Source organism: Scyliorhinus torazame, chromosome 24, assembly GCF_047496885.1.
Source record: "Scyliorhinus torazame isolate Kashiwa2021f chromosome 24, sScyTor2.1, whole genome shotgun sequence".
In the NCBI taxonomy this organism is placed as follows: Eukaryota; Metazoa; Chordata; class Chondrichthyes; order Carcharhiniformes; family Scyliorhinidae; genus Scyliorhinus; species Scyliorhinus torazame.
This window is the reverse complement of record NC_092730.1, coordinates 13,018,368-13,038,863: the sequence shown is the minus strand read 5'-3', so window position 1 is coordinate 13,038,863 and position 20,496 is coordinate 13,018,368. Positions and strand designations below refer to the sequence as shown.

Genomic DNA, 20,496 nt, shown 5'->3' with positions numbered 1-20,496 from the left:
AAATCTTTAAGTACCTTGGCTGCTGCCGGCCTCCTTCCAGTCATGGACTTTGACCTATCCAGCCCTGGTTCCAACACCGTATTAAAATCTCCCCCCATTATCAGCTTTCCCATCTCTAGGTCCGGAATGCGTCCGAGCATCCGCCTCATAAAATTGGCATCATCCCAGGTCGGGGCATATACGTTTACCAAAACCACCGTCTCCCCCTGTAGTTTGCCACTCACCATCACGTATCTGCCCCCGTTATCCGCCACTATAGTCTTTGCCTCGAACATTACCCGCTTCCCCACTAATATAGCCACCCCCCTGTTTTTCGCATCTAGCCCCGAATGGAACACCTGCCCCACCCATCCTTTGCGTAGCCTAACCTGGTCTATCAGTTTCAGGTGCGTTTCCTGTAACATAACCACATCTGCCTTAAGTTCCTTAAGGTGTGCGAGTACCCGTGCCCTCTTTATCGGCCCGTTCAGCCCTCTCACGTTCCACGTGATCAGCCGAGTTGGGGGGCTTCCTACCCCCCCCCTTGTCGATTAGCCATCACCTTTTTCCAGCTCCTTACCCGGTTCCCACGCAGCTGTATCTCCCCCAGGCGGTGCCCCCCCGCCCATCCTCTCCCATACCAGCTCCCCCCTCTCCCAAGCAGCAGCAACCCAGTAATTCCCCCCTCCCCCCCCCCCGCTAGATCCCCTGCTAGCGTAATTACTCCCCCCATGTTGCTCCCAGAAGTCAGCAAACTCTGGCTGACCTCGGCTTCCCCCGTGACCTCAGCTCGCACCGTGCGACGCCCCCTCCTTCCTGCTTCTCTATTCCCGCCATGATTATCATAGCGCGGGAACCAAGCCGGCGCTTCTCCCTTGGCCCCGCCCCCAATGGCCAACGCCCCATCTCCTCCACCTCCCCTCCTCCCCCATCACCACCTGTGGGAGAGAGAAAAGTTACCACATCGCAGGATTAGTACATAAAACCCCTCTTTGCCCCCCACATTCGCCCCACCACTTTGTTCGAACGTTCTTTTTAATAACCCGCTCATTCCAGTTTTTCTTCCACAATAAAAGTCCACGCTTCATCCGCCGTCTCAAAGTAGTGGTGCCTCCCTCGATATGTGACCCACAGTCTTGCCGGTTGCAGCATTCCAAATTTTATCTTCTTTTTATGAAGCACCGCCTTGGCCCGATTAAAGCTAGCCCTCCTTCTCGCCACCTCCGCACTCCAGTCTTGATAAACGCGGATCACCGCGTTCTCCCATTTACTGCTCCGAGTTTTCTTCGCCCATCTAAGGACCATTTCTCTATCCTTAAAACGGAGGAATCGCACCACTATGGCTCTGGGAATTTCTCCTGCTCTCGGTCCTCGCGCCATCACTCGGTATGCTCCCTCCACCTCCAACGGACCCGCCAGGGCCTCCGCTCCCATTAACCAGTGCAGCATCGTGCTCACAGATGCCCCGACGTCCGCTCCCTCCACACCTTCAGGAAGACCAAGAATCCTCAGGTTGTTCCTCCTTGCGTTGTTTTCCAGTGCCTCCAACCTTTCCACACATCGTTTCTGATGTGCCTCCTGCGTCTCCGTCTTCACCACCAGGCCCTGTATGTCGTCCTCATTCTCGGCTGCCTTTGCCTTCACGACCCGAAGCTCCCGCTCCTGGGTCTTTTGTTCCTCCTTTAGCCCTTCGATCGCCTGTAGTATCGGGGCCAACAGCTCTTTCTTCATTTCCTTTTTGATCTCTTCCACACAGCATTTCAAGAACTCTTGTTGTTCAGGGCCCCATGTTAAACTGCCACCTTCCGACGCCATCTTGGTTTTTGCTTGCCTTCCTTGCCGCTGTTCTAAAGGATCCACTGCAATCCGGCCACTTTCTCCTCCTTTTTCCATCCGTATCCAGGGGGGATTCCCTTCTGGTTTACCGCACAGTGTTTTTAGCCGTCAAAATTGCCGTTGGGGCTCCTATCAAGAGCCCAAAAGTCCGTTTCACAGGGAGCTGCCGAAACGTGCGACTCAGCTGGTCATCGCCGCACCCGGAAGTCTCACTATTCTCCCACTTTCGCATGCCTGCTCTTCTAATCATACCCCTTTCTTCCCCCGTGAATAAGATACTCATAATGGACATTAATTCGGTCCATGTGTATATATTAGGACCTAAGAACTGATCGAATTGTTCCACCAGTCCTCAGGGGTCTTCCATTAACGCCTTCATCTCTTTTTTGAATGCTCTGACTTCTCCTGAATTTAAAGGAGAATTTACAAATCCTACATCTCCCTCTCCACTAGGGACTTCCCGAAGGGGGTTCATCTTTGTTATTTCTGGTTCCTCCCCCTGCCCTTTCGCGGATCTTAATTGCATTTTATTCTCTCCTTTTTCAGGGACTTTCTCTGATTTGCCTTTATTCATTTGTTGGTCATTTGGCGAGTCCTCGTCGTTTGACTTATTCTTATAAGGGGGTGGCAAATTATCTAGGACGTCCCATTGTTTAAGAGGGGCGGTGGGAACATCTTCGCCCTGTGGGATTAATGGATATATTCGGGTGGCGTTCCTGCTGGGAAGCCAACAGCTCGCGTAGCTTACTTCTTTATCGGAACAGGGTCTTTTATCATTGACATATATATTCAAAATTTGGCACACCCAATCTTCGTCCGAACCGTATTTCGGCCAAAAGACTGAGGGTTTGCGGATTGCTTCTTTTATCCATATGAAGCAACAACATTTTATCATTGTTTTCCTGTCCTTATTTTTTGTACAACTCTCAAAATCCCAATTCACTAACATCCGACCCAATGGACTTTCTGGTGGGATATTCTTAGGGATTTTTTTTATCGACGCCGTCTCCTTGTTTTGAGTTTTTACTTCCCATTGTAATGTACTCAACTTTCACTTATTTCTAAGTAAAGTGTCTAGTTATGACCGGTCCGTCAAACAATCACAATTTTGAAAGCACTTATATCATCAATCCGCCCATACACTTATACGGATGTCTAGATATTAACTCAAGTCAACAAGGTAATACTTAAAAGTCGTTTTTCTTACCTTGCTCCGTGCACAGAGTTACCTGACTTTCACTTTCACGGCGTGCCTGCCACTATCATCCATTATTTGCTTCTTCAGAATGACTACCCGAGGAACGTGTTCAGGTGACCGTGGGTGACTACTCAAGACGAAGTACGAGACCGTTTAAATAACGGGACGCGTCTTCTCGGTTCCTCTTGAGCCGCCCCCCTCGATCAATGAAGACTATCCCGGATGAGCCCCCAATTGTGAGAAACACCGCTCACTTGATAATAATTTACACTTAGCCAAATTCTGAAGAAGTATTTTATTCAATCGATCTTGCAAGAACGGGTGCCGCCTGTCAACATTAGCAGACACACCGAATCAATACAGCAATATTTCTTATGTACAATCTCTGAGAAACACAACCCGCCCTCTGCCTTGCTTGCCGTTTCCTTATCAGTCATTCCTTATTTGGACTTGTTATGTTCATTTTGGCTTCCGCCTTGCTTCGCCTAGCAGTGATTTCTGAGAGCTCCTGGTACATCCTTGAACCGTCAGCTGAAATGATGTAGAATGAGGCCCCCATCTCCACCTGCATCTTGTTATTGTAAGTTCTGTTCATTCCCGAAGGTCAGTCACGTACACAGTTACAACAACTTTGGCACTGCAGCTTACTCAAAACTCCACTTGACATCTTATTTCCCCTCAAGCACTATTGTTGACATCTTATTTGTGAACCAGAGATATTCATGTAAAAACAACATAAAATGCTCATTTCTCATAGGATGGAGGCGTGGGCATAAGTAGGGTGCTCTATAAAATTCGAATAGCCTCCTTCTGCACTGTAAATTCTATGAAGCTTGAAGTATGTAAAAAAAACTAGACATGTCAAAAAATGCGAAGCCTCACGCCTGTACGATGGAACATAGAACATACAATGCAGAAGGAGGCCCATTGAGTCTGCACTGACCCACTTAAGCCCTCACCTCCACCCTATCCCCGTAACCCAATAACCCCTCCTAATCTTTATTGGTCACTAAGGGCAATTTATCATGGTCAATCCACCTAACCTGCACGTCTTTGGACTGTGGGAGGAAACCGGAGCACCCGGAGGAAACCCACGCAGACATGGGGAAAAGGTGCAGACTCCGCACAGTGACCCAGCAGGGAATCGAACCTGGGACCCTGGCGCTGTAAAGCCACCGTGCTAATCACTTGTGCTGTCGTGCTGCCCATAATAAATTTAGACTACCCAATTATTATTTTTATTTTCCAATTTAGGGGCAATTTAGCAGGGACAATCCACCTAACCTGCACATCTTTGGGTTGTGGGTGTGAAACCCACGCAGGCACGGGGGAGAATGTGCAAACTCCACACGGACAGTGACCCAGGGCCGGGATTCGAACCCGGGTCCTCAGCGCTGCAGTCACAGTGCTATCCAGTGCGCCACGTGCCGCCCTTAAACGACGTTTGCATTGCTTGTGGGAAATACAGCGTCGCAGGTCTTTTCAAACGGAACGTTGCAATTTCAAGCTATGGTGGATCAGTAGCCAATTAACTGTGATCGTGCGTTGCGGTGAGTAACTGAGCCCCGAGGGTTGGTCTGGTTTGCTTGCAGTTTCCCCCCCCCCCTGAGTTGGTGGCATGTCTTTGTTTTGCCTCTCCTGAGGGGTGGGGGATACCGAAGCTGGGTCCCAAGTGAACAGCGTGCAAAGATGTATTGATGGCCAGACGGCGCACTCTCCACAAACCAGCGGTCTGAACTCTGCTTTTCACATGCTTGCAATCATCTCTACGGCATAGCCAAAATATTAGTCAAAGTATGAATAAAACACAAGTCTCCGTAATCGAGCACAACATAGCTTGGAAATAAATCCCAGCTGTGTGAATTCCTAAGCTGATAGGAAAAAACACTTGTAAGAAGAGATGAAAGAGAGCATGAGAAATCAGCTTGCACTGCAGGGGAAAGTGGATGAATTATTCCAAACAAGATTTTAAAAAAATAATCTTTATTAGACGGCTTAAATTAACATTGCAATGACGTTACTGTGAAAATCCCCTCGTCGCCACATTCCGGCGCCTGTTCGGGTACACGGAGAATTCAGGATGTCCAATTCACCTAACAGCATATCTTTCGGGATCAGTAGGAGGAAACCGGAGCACCCCAGGAGGAAACCCATGCAGACATTAAAACCCTCAGTGCAGGGTCACGGTAGCACAGTGGTTAGCACAGTTGCACCACAGCGCCAGGGTCCCTTGTTCGTTTCCCCACTGGGTCACTTTCTCCCAGTGTCTGCGTGGGTTTCCTCTGGGTGCTCCGGTTTCCTCCCACAGTCCAAAGATGTGCAGGTTAGGTGGATTGGCCATGATAAATTGCCCTTAGTGATCAAAAAATTTAGGAGGGGTTATTGGGTTAGGGTGGAAGTGAGGGCTTAAGTGGGTCGGTGCAGACTTAATGGCCGAATGGCCTCCTTCTGCACTGTATGTTCTATGTTCACAGCTCCAGGGTCCCAGCTTCGACTCCCGGCTTGGGTCACTGTGCGGAGTCTGCACGTTCTCCCCGTGTGTGCGTGGGTTCCCTCCGGGTGCTCCGGTTTCCTCCCACAGTCCAAAGATGTGCAGGTTAGGTGGTTTGGGCGTGCTAAATTGCCCTTAGTGTCCAAAAAAGGTTAGTTGGGCTTACTGGGTTACGGGGATAGGTGAGAAGTGTGGGCTTAAATGGGGTGCTCTTTCCAAGAGCCGGTGCAGAGCGATGGGCCGAATGGCCTCCTTCTGCACTGTAAATTCTATAATAACATGCTGCCCGGATGTTAACCCACTTGAGAAAAAAAAAACTTTCCTGCCGCTTGTGTAGCAAGATTAAACACGTTTATAAATGACTCCGCTCCACTTGAAGGGCAGCACGGTAGCACAAGTGATTAGCACTGTGGCTTCACAGCGCCAGGGTCCCAGGTTCGATTCCCCACTGGGTCACTGTCTGTGTGGAGTCTGCATGTTCTCCCCGTGTCTGCGTTGGTTTCCTCCGGGTGCTCTGGTTTCCTCCCACAGTCCAATGACGTGCAGGTTAGATGGATTGGCCATGATAAATTGCCCTTAGTGACAATAAAGGCTAGATGGGGTTATTGGGTTATGGGGATAGGGTGGAAGTGAGGGCTTAACTGGTGCGGTGCAGACTCGATGGGCTGAATGGCCTCCCTCTGCTCTGTAAGTTCTATGTTCTAATGCCCAGAGAATTCTTTAGCTAAAGCGTCCTGTTATATGGCCGATTCACGGCCATGATTTTCCCCCAGGATTCATGTTGGGTTTGCCAGGCATATGTGTGCCTCAGAGGTGAGGAACGTCCCTCCTGACAAGCAGCTTCTAATGGTGCCACATAGATTCCCATTGAATGGAATCGGAGAATCTAGCCCATGGTATATATTTGAAACAAGCAGAAGCTTTTGTTATTCTTCACAACAGATGGATTTCATGCAGAATCTTGTGTTCGCTATTCAGATGGGAGTTTTATTTCTCTGGTGCAATGTGCGCAAGGATGGCAGCCTCTGTAACCGAATGATGTAGCGTTAAATGTACGATCATTGGATCGCTTCTCGGCCTTTTGGCTAAGATCAAGTGTAGTATCTGCTCTGCCTTTTGGCTCAGATCTGATATGTCTCCCTTATGGGGACCATGAATTGGATTCAATTGAATTTGAATTGGTTTTTGGAGCAGGCAAGGAGCTGGATTAAGGATTAACCCCTGTCCACACTCTGAGCCCTGGCTTTGTAGCTCAGAATAAGTAATTTTTAAAAATGTCCGATTATTGTACCGTACGATCCAGACTGGCTGCCACTGAGGCACGTGATTTAAAATGCATTCAGATTCAATATTCGTTCGCTGTGCTCTGAATGCATGATACACGGGTTATTAATCATCTCCAGGTCACCTTGAGCTCCCTGGGAGTACAGCCAAGATCCTAAAAGCAAAATAAAACCTCCTCTTACACAGAAACAACTTTATTTTATACATTTTCCCATTTGCGTTATTATACATTTGGTAAAAGCCGCTTAGGTTTATTTGCTATTTTCAATTGCTCGCCTCCTGCTGTTGTTAATATTTGTTTGTATCTTATTTGAGTTGATGGCCTGAGGGATGCCTCCAGCCCACCTCGATCTGGTGACGATCAGTGAGTCCAATCAGACAAATTGGAAACTTCCCGAAGCCATAAGTATTCCTCCTGCATGCAACAGAACGCAAAAATATTATTATTATCATTATCAAAGAGGCCCGTATGCTGGGCACAAATGATTAACAGAAAACATTATATTTTGCTCCCTTTGTGATGGCATTGAATAGAGTTAGACCGTGTTTATTCTGTTAGCTGTTCAACCCACGTGGAACTGTTCTTGCAAAGTGGGGATAAAGGGGTCTTTTTCAGGATGGCAGCCGGTGACTAGTGGTGTGCCTCAGGGGTCGGTGCTGGGACCACAACTTTTCACAATATACATTAACGATCTGGAAGAAGGTACTGAAGGCTCTGTTGCTAAGTTTGCAGATGATGCAAAGATCTGTAGAGGGACAGGTAGCATTGAGGAAGCAAAGGGGCTGCAGAAGGACTTGGACAGGCTGGGAGAGTGGGCAATGAAGTGGCAAATGAAATACAATGTGGAAAAGTGTGAGGTTATGTACTTTGGAAGGAGGAATCTAGACAGAAACTATTTTCTAAATGGGGAAATGCTTTGGAAAGCAGAAGCACAAAGGGACTTGGGAGTCCTTGTTCACGATTCTCTTAAGGTTAATGTGCAGGTTCAGTCGGCAGTTAAGAAGGCAAATGCAATGTTAGCATGCATGTCAGGAGGGCTAGAATACAAGACCAGGGATGTACTTCTGAGGCTGTATAAGGCTCTGGTCAGACCCCATTTGGAGTATTGTGACCAGTTTTGGGACCCATATCTAAGGAAGGATGTGCTGGCCTTGGAAAGGGTCCAGAGGAGGTTCACAAGAATGATCCTTGGAAGAACTTGTCATATGAGGAACGGTTGAGGACTCTGGGTCTGTACTCGTTGGAGTTTAGAAGGATGAGGGGGGATCTGATTGAAACTTACAGGATACTGCGAGGCCCGGATAGAGTGGACGTGGAGAGGATGTTTCCACTTGTAGGAAAAACTAGAACCAGAGGACACAATCTCAGACTAAAGGGACGATCCTTTAAAACAGAGATGAGGAGGAATTTCTTCAGCCAGAGGGTGGTGAATCTGTGGAACTCTTTGCCGCAGAAGGCTGTGGAGGCCAAATCACTGAGTGTCTTTAAGACCGAGATAGATAGGTTCTTGATTAATAAGGGGATCAGGGGTTATGGGGAGAAGGCAGGAGAATGGGGATGAGAAAATATCAGCCATGATTGAATGGCGGAGCAGACTCGATGGGCTGAGTGGCCTAATTTTGCTCCTATGTCTTACGGTCTTATGGTCTTGCTACTATTTTGCAATTATTTTCAGAAACCTGTTCCTGGATGGTGCAGAGTGTTTGCCTCTGGGTGGGTTTAATGGGCGGCACGGTAGCACAGTGGTTAGCACAGTTGCTTCACAGCTCCAGGGACCGGGGTTCGATTCCAGGCTTGGGTCACTGTCTGTGCGGAGTCTGCACGTTCTCCCCCGTGCCTGCGTGGGTTTCCTCCGGACGCTACGGTTTCCTCCCACAAGTCCCGAAAGACGTGCTTGTCAGGTGAATCGGACATTCTGAATTCTCCCTCCGTGTACCCGAACAGGCGCCGGAATGTGGCGACGAGGGGATTTTCACAGTCACTTCATTGCAGTGTTAACTACTTGTGACAATAAAGGTTATTATTATTATAAGGTAATGCCCAAATGGGTAGGGTGACCTTGGCTGGACAATCAGCAGCAACTATTCAATGAGTTGAGCGTGTGCAGGTTTAGACAATTGAATTTCAGCAGGAGCCCTGCAGATGTGTTGGAGATGTTACTTGTAGCATCGGTAAAGGAGAACCATTGGATCTGGTATTTTGGATTTGGATTGTCAGAAAGCTTTTGATAAGGTCCCACACAGGAGGTTTGTGAGCAAAATTAGAGCACATGGGATTAGGGGCACAATACTGGCATGGATTGACAGACAGAAGAACTAAACGGATCATTCTCAGGATGTCAGACTGTGACTATCGGGCATACTACAAGTAAGGTCACCATAGAATCATAGAATTTACAGTGCAGAAGGAGGCCATTCGGCCCATCGAGTCTGCACCAGCCCTTGGAAAGAGCATCCTACTTAAGCCCACACCTCCATCCTATTCCCGTAACCCAGTGACTCCACCTAACCTTTTTGGACACTAAGGGCAATTTAGCGTGGCCAATCCACCTATCCTGCACATCTTTGGACTTGGGGAGGAAACCGGAGCACCCGGAGGAAACCCACGGGGAGAACATGCAGACCTCCGCAGACAGTGACCCAAGCGCGGGAATCGACCCTGGAGCTGTGAAGCAACAGTGCTAACCACTGTGCTACCCGTGCCAAATGGTCATAGGCTGCTTTCCCCTTTGAGGGGGAGAGCTGACTGGTGGTGATTTAACCTGAGGGTCACCGCACCTCAGGCGAGGGGCAAGGTTGAGGAGGCGGGGGGGGGGGGTTCATGAATAACCTCAGCCGGTATGGGAATTGAACCCGCGAAGCTAGCCTCGCTCTGCATCACAAACCAGCTGTCCAGCCCACTGAGCTAAGCCGGCAAGTATCAGTGCTGCGACCACAGCTGTTTACAATGTACATACAGGATTTGGATGTCGGGACCAAATGTTATATCTTCAAAGTTGCCAATGGCACAAAACCCAGGTGGGAATGTAAAGTGTGAGGGGGATGCAAGGAAGCTTTAAGGGGATTTGGACAGGCGATGTGAGTGACTGACTAGTCCAGTCGCATAAATATAGCGATGGGTTTTCATGTTTACCAGACGCTTAGTTGGTTAAAAAAAGAAAGAATTTCTATGAAAATAAACTAGGATACAGTCACAAACCTGATCTTCAGTTGGCTTTCTGTTGATTGTTTGCTTCGGGCTGCACTGCACCCCGAAAGAGTCGGTCGTCTCCGATGTTAGTCTTGGAGGGATTGAGACCTGCACGCCTGGTTTCCGCGAGGAGATATGGCCCGTGCTGACGTTTTCCAGCCTTGGCTGGCTGTATGATCCATCCACTGGTTTTTTGAAAGGGCTGCTGGCGGGATTTGTACCGGGCTTCATTCTATCTGCTTCCAGCTGTCTTTTTCTCGTGCCTATTCTGCGTTCAAAGCTGCCGAAATGAGAATCGGTTTCTGCTGACACTTGTGGAGGATCAGCACTCCAATCCAGCCCGTCTGAATCCACCAGTGTGAACGAAGGGTCTGAAAAATACAATATGTAAAATATATGTTCAAAACTTGCATTCTAATAGCTCCTTGTCAAGCCTCCCGTCAACAGTGCAAAGCACATCAGTTAACATTTCCATTTTATACTAACCCATCTCAACTATGTCATTTCCCGAGACAAAATTACCGAACGGTTAGAAAGCAAATCCCCAGAATATTAATTCATTTCCACCTCTCCACTGTCCATCCCTGCTCCTCTGCTTGTCGGAATGGATCTGGCTCTGATATCCCACACAGGTTCATTGTATAGGTGTCTGTTTAGTGTAGTTAGGTGGTTGCGGCTTGAAAAGGGTAACTTGCCCCCCCCCCCCCCTGTTTGCACCAGTACCCTATTTAAGTGGTGTGGTGAATGTATTTCACCTAATGCATGAGCTGCCTGTACTGTCTGTATAATGATGTGACCCATGACCTGGAAGTGATGATACGGGCTACTTCCAGGTACTGTACAGGAACCCCGGTGGGCTCCGCCTCTGGCTCCGCCCTCACCGGGGCCATATATAATCCGGCCACCTGTGGGTGGCACTTATTTGTACAGCCGACTCTGGCAGGCGAGTTTATGGATATTAAAGCCTAATGTTCACTCGTTCTCACAGTCTAACAGTGAATTGACGGTATAACATGTGGCATATTGGCAATTAAGTTTTAGTTGAGCCAAAGGTGGAAGGCTGGCCAAGGGGAAATTAGAATAGGATCATAGAATCGCGACAGTGCAGTCGGGCGGCACGGTAGCACAGTTGGGTAGCATTGTTTTCTTTTATAAATTTAGAGTACCCAATTAATTTTTTCCAATTAAGGGGCAATTTAGCGTGGCCAATCCACCTAGCCTGTACATCTTTGGGTTGTGGGGGTGAAGCCCATGCAAACACTGGGAGAATGTGCAAACTCCACACGGACAGTGACCCAGAGCCGGGATCGAACCTGGGACCTCGACGCCGTGAGGCAGCGGGGCTAACCCACTACGCCACCATGCTGCCCATTGGGTAGCATTGTTGCTTCACAGCGCCAGGGTCCCGGGTTCGATTCCCGGCTTGGGTTTGCACGTTCTCCCCCGTGTCTCCGGGTGCTCCGGTTTCCTCCCACAAGTCCCGAAAGACGTGCTGATGGTAATTTGGACATTCTGAATTCTCCCTCTGTGTACCCGAACAGGCGTCGGAATGTGGCGACTCGGGGCTTTTCACAGTAACTTCATTGCAGTGTTAATGTAAGCCTACTTGTGACAATAAAGATTATAGTTTAAAAATTAGGCCATTTGAAAGAGCTCCCTAACTGGGCCCAATTCTCGTTCTAGCCCTGTATCCCCACCCAACCATTGGACACTAAGAAGCAATTTATTGCAGCCAATCCCCGAACAGGCGCCGGAATATGGCGACTAGGGCCTTTTCACAGTGACTCCATTTGAAGCCTACTTGTGACAATAAGCGATTTTCATTTCATTTCCACCTAACCTGTACATCTTTCGACTGTGGGAGGAAACCGGAGTACCTGGAGGAAACCCACGCAGACACGGGGAGAACGTGCCAACTCCACACAGACAGTTACCCGAGGCCGGAGTCAAACCCGGGTCCCTGGCGCTGTGAGGCAGCTGTTCTAACCAGAGTGCCACTGTGCCGCCCCAATCGTCGATATTGGAAGCAGCAGAATCATGGTTGAGGGTTCCAGCAGTAGATGGGCCGAGGCACAGATGGAGACGGGTTATATTACAGAGGGGGGAAAATAGGTGGTCTTGGTGATGGACAGGATATGGCTTCAGAAACGCCGCTCAGGGTCAAATAAGACAGTTTAAAACATTTTTTATTTGGCCTGAAACAGTAGCCAGGGAAAGAGGGGGAATCTTTGGCTGGAGGATGGAGACTAAAGGCAATGATTAATTGAAAGATATCGGTTCAAACAGTGCCTGACATCTGACAACACAGAGGCAATGGAGAGGTCAGAGGGTTCGATGTCGCTAGCATATGTTTAGAACCAGACGTATTTTTGGGAGATTTCACTCAGAAGTAGCACTTGGATAAGAAATAGGAGGAGGCCACGGACAGATCCTCACAGGATTCTAGAGCGCATGATGCGGGGATAGAAAGAAAAAGCATTGGCGAAGAGGTGGGGAAGAGGACATAGAAAGAAAAACTGGAAAGCTTTCATGAATGTATATTATGTATCTCGATAATGCCTTGATAGGCTGTATAATTTAAGCTCAGAGTCTATATGATGGCAGAGCTGCCTGGGCTCATGCACAGGGTCAGGGATGGAGAAACATAAGGCAGACTGGAGATCTAAAACAGAGGGCGGGATTTTCAAGTCCTTTGCACTGGTGCAAGCGTCCGGTCCCACTGAAGCTGACACGTCCACATTAACTCTTACCAACTTTTACAGATGCACCATAGAAAGCATCCTATCCGGCTGCATCACAGCCTGGTATGGCAACTGCTTGGCCCAGGACCGTAAGAAACTTCAGAGAGTCGTGAACACCGCCCAGTCCGTCACACAAACCCGCCTCCCATCCACTGACTCCTTCTACACCTCCCGCTGCCTGGGGAAAGCGGGCAGCATAATCAAAGATCCCTCCCACCCGGCTTACTCACTCTTCCTACTTCTTCCTTCAGGCAGGAGATTACAGAAGTCTGAGAACACGCACAAACAGACTCAAAAACAGCCTCTTCCCCGCTGTTACCAGACTCCTAAACGACCCTCTTATGACCTAATTTACACTACACCCCTGTATGCTTCACCTGATGGCCGGTGTCTATTGTCATGTGAGAGTGCCTTTAAGAAATGGGTGTTTAGGAAATGTACCTTTAAGAAATGTGTGTTTACCAGTGATGTCAGAGTGTGGGTGGAGCTGGGCTGTCTGTCAGATTTTTACTTTTGTTTTAGGCTGTTTGCTGCAGGGTGTGTTTTAGTTTCGTTTTCAGTGTTGGAGCTGAAGCCAGACAGAGCAGGTATACTGTTGATCTCTCTGCCATGAAAAGAATATCTCTTGATCATTTGGTGAATTCAGAATTATAAATGTTCTCAGTAGTGAATGTAAACCTGATGTGCTTCTGTTAAAAGGTGTTTCTTCTGTCTTCTGGATGTTGTTTGGGAAGTTATTAAGGATTACTTAGTGTTGTATTCTTTGGGGGTTGTATTTGAATTGATGGTTGCTAAGATGTTCACTGTATGTTTTAAAAAGGTTAACTTGAGTTCATAGAATAAACATTGTTTTGCTTTAAAAAAATACTTTTCCATTTCTGCTGTCCCACACCTGCAGAGTGGGCCGTGTGCTCCCCATACCACAAACTAGTAAAAGTTGTGGGTCAGGTGAACTCCATGATACACTTTGGGGTTGTCTAAACTCTGGCCCATGACACTATATATTTACATTGTGTACCTTGTGTTGCCTTATTATGTATTTTCTTTTCTTTCCTTTTCTTTCATGTACTTAATGATCTGTTGAGCCACTCGCAGAAAAATACTTTTCACTGTGCCTCGGCACACGTGACAATAAACAAAATCCAAATCCAAACATGGCGGGTCCCCGGTTGTGGCAAAACACCATCGACTTTCGCGGTACTGGAAGATCTCGCCGGCAATAAAGATGCCATGTGGGGTGGGGGGACTGGGAAATCTCGCCCAGTGAGTCCAGACATATTTAGAGACACAAAGATGGCGTAGGGGAGGGGTGGGAACATAGTGTGGATTAGAAGGTTCTCTCGACGATAGCCTTGTACCTGACTCAGAGTGGCTCAGCTCAGCATGGATCCTCTGGACCTGGGCCGTATCACGCCGATTCTCTTGGCTGGCCCCTGGACTAGCTGAATCAGTGTTAGACTGCACACGGTCACCATCTCCTGAATGAACCTTCAGTCAAAAGACAATCAATATTAATCCTGTGCAGTTGAACGCCTTTGACATCAATCACAGTATCGACCCAAGCAAGATCAAGGATTTACCTCATGGGGAATAATGGGTGACCCAACCACTCTCTCCCGAAGGATATAAATTGTGAACATTGAATAAAATGTACAGATAATGTTGGAAGCTTTCTCAGAGTCGTGCATTACCCATTCAGTTAATACGGTACATAAATCATCACAGAATATCATCACAACCAGCTCATTAAGGGTCGTGAAGCGCACACAATTTACTACATCATGAAATCAACCACATCCAGGGAACAAATCCTCTGCATCACTCAGTCATAATCAACCCTCCAGATACTTAATAACATACCCGCTTTGTGTAACAGACTCTGCTCGGGAGAAATCTATTCTGGACAATATTTTGTAGAGTATTCTGAAGAGATGTCTTCATTTCTTGGGTGCTTGAGACCTAGAAAATCAATAAGCAAAATAAATGACACAAAGAGCAAAGAAAAGTACAGCACAGGAACAGGCCCTTCGGCCCTCCAAGCCTGTGCCGACCGTGCTGCCCATCTGAACTAAAATCTTCTGCACTTCCGGGGTCCGTATCCCTCTATTCCCATCCTATTCATGTATTTGTCAAGATGTCCCTTAAACGTCACTATCGTCCCTGCTTCCACCACCTCCTCTGGCAGCGAGTTCCAGGCACCCACTACCCTCTGTGTAAAAAAACTTGCCTCGTACATCTCCTCTAAACCTTGCCCCTCGCACCTTAAACCTATGCCCCCTAGTAATTGACCCCTCCACCCTGGGAAAACGCCTCTGACTATCCACTCTGTCTACGCCACTCATAATTTTGTAGACCTCTATCAGGTCGCCTCTCAACCTCCGTCGTTCCAGTGAGAACAAACCGAGTTTGTTCAGCCTCTCCTCATGGCTAATGCGCTCCATACCAGGCAACATCCTGGAATCATTTTGGTTTTAAATTTTCTGAGCAATGTTGGCAGTGGGAATAAAGTGCAGGGGAGTAGCATGGAGGAACCGCAATAGACAGCACCTCACTGGCTCCCCATTGAGATCAGCTCACACAACACGGATGACAGATTTGGTTACAGAACAGAGACAGCTCATGCAGTCTATCGGGTCTGTGTCTGGAACTGAACCTGTCTGTGTGTTCGGTCCTGTACCGAGCAGGGCCTTTGCACACCAAACTACGTAGGTATCATGTTTATGCAGAAGATGGTGGTAAGCATTGATACCTTCATATTTGGTATGGTGCAGTTTGTGTTTGTCCCATTACCCCCTATGGCTGCTTAAAATGATGCATTTGTTTGCCTTCACAAAACATGCCCCCCCCCCGTGTACCTTCAGGAGCTGTAGAGACTTGGCTCGAAAGTCACGATTTGTACTCATCGACAATATACTCTGGAGGGCATCACAGATGACAGTGGTTGCAGTCTGAATTCTTCCCTGATTCTACAGAGAAAAAAGTTAAATAACCACCGGTTTAGAGCAACTGCAAAACGCCTTAACATCGGCAAAATCAAAGGTAATTTTTCACATGCAGTGAGCTGTCTCATAATTCTTTTAATCTTTACAATTGTCACAAGTATGCTTACATTAACACTGCCATGAAGTTACTGTGAAAATTCCCTCGTCGCCACGTTCCGGCGCCTGTTCGGGTACACCGAAGGAAAATTCAGAATGTCCAATTCACCTAACAGCACGTCTTTCGTGGCTTGTGGGAGGAAACCGGAGCGCCCGGAGGAAACCCACGCAGGCACGGGGGAGAACGTGCAGACTCCGCACGGACAGTGACCCAAGCCGGGAATCGGACCCGGGGTGCGTGGCGCTGTGAAGCAACAGTGCTAACCACTGTGCTGCCGTGCCGCCCAGAGGGGGAGGGATAACACAGGCTCAGCTACATTTAATACTGATTCCTAGTTTACCCGAAGACATTAATCCACATGGTGTAGGGCTGGAATCAGATGTAAGCCAGAACAGATTGAGGGCCTTAGGTTCGCTTGAGGATATTAGTGGATCAGTTGGGCTTTTTCAACAATCCTGCAACTTTCAAGGTAATTTCTCGTCTGCGATTCCATGAACAGACATGTGTATTGAATTAACGCCCATAGGGGACAGGTACGTCTCCAGGATGCACCAAAGAAAGATCCGGTAGTTTGAACAAATCCTTTCTATTTGCTCCACAAAATGCTGAGTTTAATTGGGTTGTAATTCTAAGATGCCCTCTAGTAAGTCAAGTGACCATTATTCATTGACACGACAATCCGAGACAGGAAGTGTTGAAAGGCTAGTTAATCTTTGGGACATCACAACTGAGCTTAATCCCAGGTGGCACTGGTTAGCACTGTTGCTTCAAAGCGCCAGGGTCCCGGGTTCGATTCCCGGCTTGGGTCACTGTCTGTGCGGAGTCTGCACGTTCTCCCCGTGTCTGCGTGGGTTTCCTCCGGGTGCTCCGGTTTCCTCCCACAAGTCCCGAACAACGTGCTGTTAGGTGAATTGGACATTCTGAATTCTCCCTCTGTGTACCCGAACAGGCACCGTGTGGCGACGAGGGGATTTTCACAGTAACTTCATTGCAGCGTTAATGTAAGCCTACTTGCGACAATGAAGATTATTATTATTCATCCTGTGCTTACCAGATAGCTACACAAATGTTCTTTACAGAAGAGGCCACTGCAGAGCAATTACCTGTGGGACCCTCTGTGTGACTTTTCCCGCCCTAGGCCACGAGGATTGATTAACTTTTGGAGATCAGCACAGCACAGGTTGACAATGAATCTTCCTGGTCTTTCTGGTTTAGCTATTCAACCATTATTATTTCTATTGTAAGTAAGTAAAAGTAAAGTCACCATAGTCTCAGATAACCAGGGGCTGCTTTCCCTTTTGAGGGGGGGGAGCTGACTGGTGGTGATTTAACCCGAGGACCACCACATATCAGGCGAGGGACAAGGTTGAGAAGGCGGGGCCTTCATGAATAACCTCAGCCATGACAGGAATTGAACATGCGCTGTTAGCCTTACTCTGCATCACAAACCAGCTGTCTGGCCAACTGAGCTAAACCGGCCCCCGATATTTCTATTGTAATAATAATAATCTTTCTTGTCACAAGTAGGCTCACATTAACGCTGCAATGAAGTTACTGTGAAAAGCCCCGAGTCGCCACATTCCGGCGCCTGTTCGGGTACACGGAGGGAGAATTCAGAATGTCCAATTCACCTAACAAGCACCTCTTTCGGGACTTGTGGGAGGAAACCGGAGCACCCGGAGGAAACCCACGCAGACACGGGGAGAACGGGCAGGCTCCGCACAACAGTGACCCAAGCCGGGAATCGAACCTGGTAGCCTGGAGCTGTGAAGCAACAGTGCTAACCACTGTGCCGTCCACTTGTAATATGCTACTGACTGAAAGCATGACTGGGAGCTACAAGATGAGGTCTATAGCCCATATTTCTTGTAAAGTATCAGGTTAACCCACTCGTGGGGTACGATCATAATCCACAACTCTGTTGAGCACAGGGCTAAATCACTGGCTTTGAAAGCAGACGCAGGCCAGCTGCACAGTTCAATTCCCGTACCAGCCTCCCTGAACAGGTGCCGGAATGTGGCGACTAGGGGCTTTTCACAGTAACTTCATTTGAAGACGACTTGTGACAATAAGCGGTTTTCATTTTTCATTTCATTTCAACTCCTCACCACTTTACAGTTAGCCACTGGTACCTTCTTGAAACGTAAGTATTCATCCAGGACTTGGTGAAGCACAGGTTGAATTGATTTCCTCACAACATCTTTGTTATAATGAAGAATCTGGTCCAGATGATCAACAATGGCCTGTTGTCCTATCAACAAAGGAAGATTCTCACCACAAAAACCTATTTTAAGGAGTTCTAGATTCCATGATCAATACACCAAGTAGAATGCCATTGGCACCATGATTGCAAAACCAAGGCCAGAGTTCCACTGTCAATAACCTTTTATTTACATTCAAATACAAAGAAAATAATCAACAAATTTGCAATCATAAGAAGGATTGTCAGATTGTAAGCCCGCTAATGTTTTCAAAAGGCCTTTGGGTATATCAAAAATGGGCAATTGGGGGCAGCACGGTGGCACAGTGGTTAGCTCTGCTGCCTCACTGCGCCGAGGTCCCAGGTTCGATCTCGGCCCCGGTCACTGTCCGTGTGGGGTTTGCACATTCTCCCCGTGTTTGCATGGGTTTCATAGAACATACAGTGCAGAAGGAGGCCATTCGGCCCATCGAGTCTGCACCGACCCACTTAAGCCCTCACTTCCACCCTATCTCCGTAACCCAGTAACCCCTCCTAACCTTTTTGGACACTAAGGGCAATTTAGCATGGTCAATCCACCTAACCTGCACCTCTTTGGACTGTGGGAGGAAACCAGAGCACCCGGAGGAAACCCACGCAGACACAGGGAGAACGTGCAGACTCCGCACAGACAGTGGCCCAGTGAGGAAAAGAACCTGGGACCCTGGAGCTGTGAGGCCACAGTGCTAACCACTTGTGCTACTGTGCTGCCCACAATCCAAAAATGTGCAGGCTAGGTGGATTGGCTACGCTAAATTGCCCCTTCATTGGAAAAAATGAATTGGGTACTCTAAATGTATAAGAAAAGGAAAACAAAAATGGGTAATTGAGCCCCCAGACAGAGGTTCACTTAGAAATGAAATCCCCAAACCTCCCTTTGCCTCCAAAAGTAGGACCCGCACTTTTGAACATGTGTCCAATAAGAGATTTGAGTCAGAGTAATGTTTGTTTGCACCCATGCAGGCAATGAAAAACCGCATTCTCATTTGCAATGCAGAAAGAATCCACTTGTGCATCCTGTCATGTGAGAGTACCTTAAAGAAATGGGTGTCTATCAAATAGCTGTAGTGGGTGTACCTTTAAGAGATGGGTGTGTTTATCAAATAGCTGCAGTGATGTCAGAGTGTGGGTGGAGCTGGGTTTCGGTCTGGACCTTTTTTACTTTCGCTTTGGGCAAAAAGCCAGTGTGATTTGGTTTCGTTTTCAGAGTTGGAGCTGCATCCAGCCAGGCAAGGTGTCATTTTGATCTCTCTCTGCATGAAAAGAATGTCTTCAGATCCCTTGCTAATTTAAAAGTGATAACTGCTCTCAGTAGAGAATGTAAACCTGCCGTGTCTTATGGATGTTGCTAGGAAAGATTAAGGGTTACTTATAGAGTACTGTATTCGTTGGGGGGGAGTATTTGAGTTGGTAGTTGGTAAGATGTTTACTGTGTGTTTATAAAATGTTAACTTGATTTATAGAATAAACATTGTTTTGTTTTAAAAGTACTTTAGCTCTCTGTTGCATCACACCTGTAGAGTGGGCCCTTGTGCTCCCCGTAACCAAAATCTATTAAAAGTTGTGGGTCAGGTGAACTCCATGATATATTTTGGGGTTCGCTAAACCCTGGCCCATAACAATCCTGATTTTAAAAAAACAATGAGGAGTGATACAAATACAACCGAAACTAAAAGCTCATAGACCCGGCTGTGGGAAAGTACCTGTAACGTCCACCAGCTCCAAGTGAAAGTCATCCCAGTATTTAATAAAGAGAAAAAGAAGCAGCTTCTGGCCTTGGGTATCACCGCGTTCGGAGCAGTCATCCTCCAGGATTGATCGGAGAGTGTAACTGATATCTGGGCAGGCCAACCCTGTAACAAACACATATGTAGACGGTGGAACTGGCTTTTAAAACTTGTTTTCCGATTTCATTCCTTATTATCCGGCAGAGGTGCAATTCCTGTGGGGACACTAACCCTCCAGTGTGTCTCTGGGGCGACCACGTCAGCACAATCTTAACCATATCTTTTTCCCCTAAATTTATCAATTGGGCAGCACGGTAGCACAAATGGCTAGCACTATGGCTTCACAGCGCCAGGGTCCCAGATTCGATTCCCCACTGGGTCACTGTCTGTGCAGAGTCTGCACGCTCTCCCCCCCGTGTCTGCGTGGGTTTCCTCCGGGTGCTCCGGTTTCCTCCCACAGTCCAAAGACGTGCAGGTCAGGTGGATTGGCCGCGCTAAATTGTCCCTTAGTGTTCAAAAAGGTTAGGAGGGGTTATGGGGATAGGGTGGAAGTGAGGGCTTAAAGTGGGTCGGTGCAGACTCGATGGGCCGAATGGCCTCCTTCTGCACCGTATGTTCTATGTTCATACCATGCATCACACCTGATCCCACTAAACAGACACATTCCAGCGTTCACTGGCTGCGTAGGGATTAGGAGTGGGGACCCTGGCTA

The 20,496-nt window shown here is 47.8% G+C and overlaps 2 protein-coding genes and 1 pseudogene across 2 annotated transcripts in view; 1 reads left to right on the top strand and 2 right to left on the bottom strand.

Annotated features, from left to right (window-relative positions):
• Positions 1-6,569: 6,569 nt before the first annotated feature.
• On the top strand, positions 6,570-6,774 carry LOC140400225 (U2 spliceosomal RNA; annotated as a pseudogene).
• Positions 6,775-6,966: 192 nt separating this feature from the next.
• LOC140400194 (type 2 DNA topoisomerase 6 subunit B-like) lies at positions 6,967-20,420 on the bottom strand. Its single transcript, XM_072489662.1, has 8 exons — positions 20,414-20,420; positions 19,761-19,910; positions 17,951-18,069; positions 15,575-15,685; positions 14,580-14,678; positions 14,078-14,207; positions 9,988-10,349; positions 6,967-7,203 (listed from the first exon to the last, which is right to left on the bottom strand). The coding sequence occupies exons 1-8, from the start codon at positions 20,418-20,420 to the stop codon at positions 7,150-7,152; spliced, it is 1,032 nt and encodes a 343-aa protein (XP_072345763.1). The 3' UTR covers positions 6,967-7,149.
• Positions 19,872-20,496, bottom strand: part of LOC140399894 (type 2 DNA topoisomerase 6 subunit B-like) — a 58,062-nt gene continuing 57,437 nt past the window's right edge. The window contains exon 7 of the transcript XR_011937912.1: positions 19,872-19,910. The gene's annotated coding sequence lies outside the window, so the exon portion shown is untranslated. The remainder of the gene's footprint in view (positions 19,911-20,496) is intronic.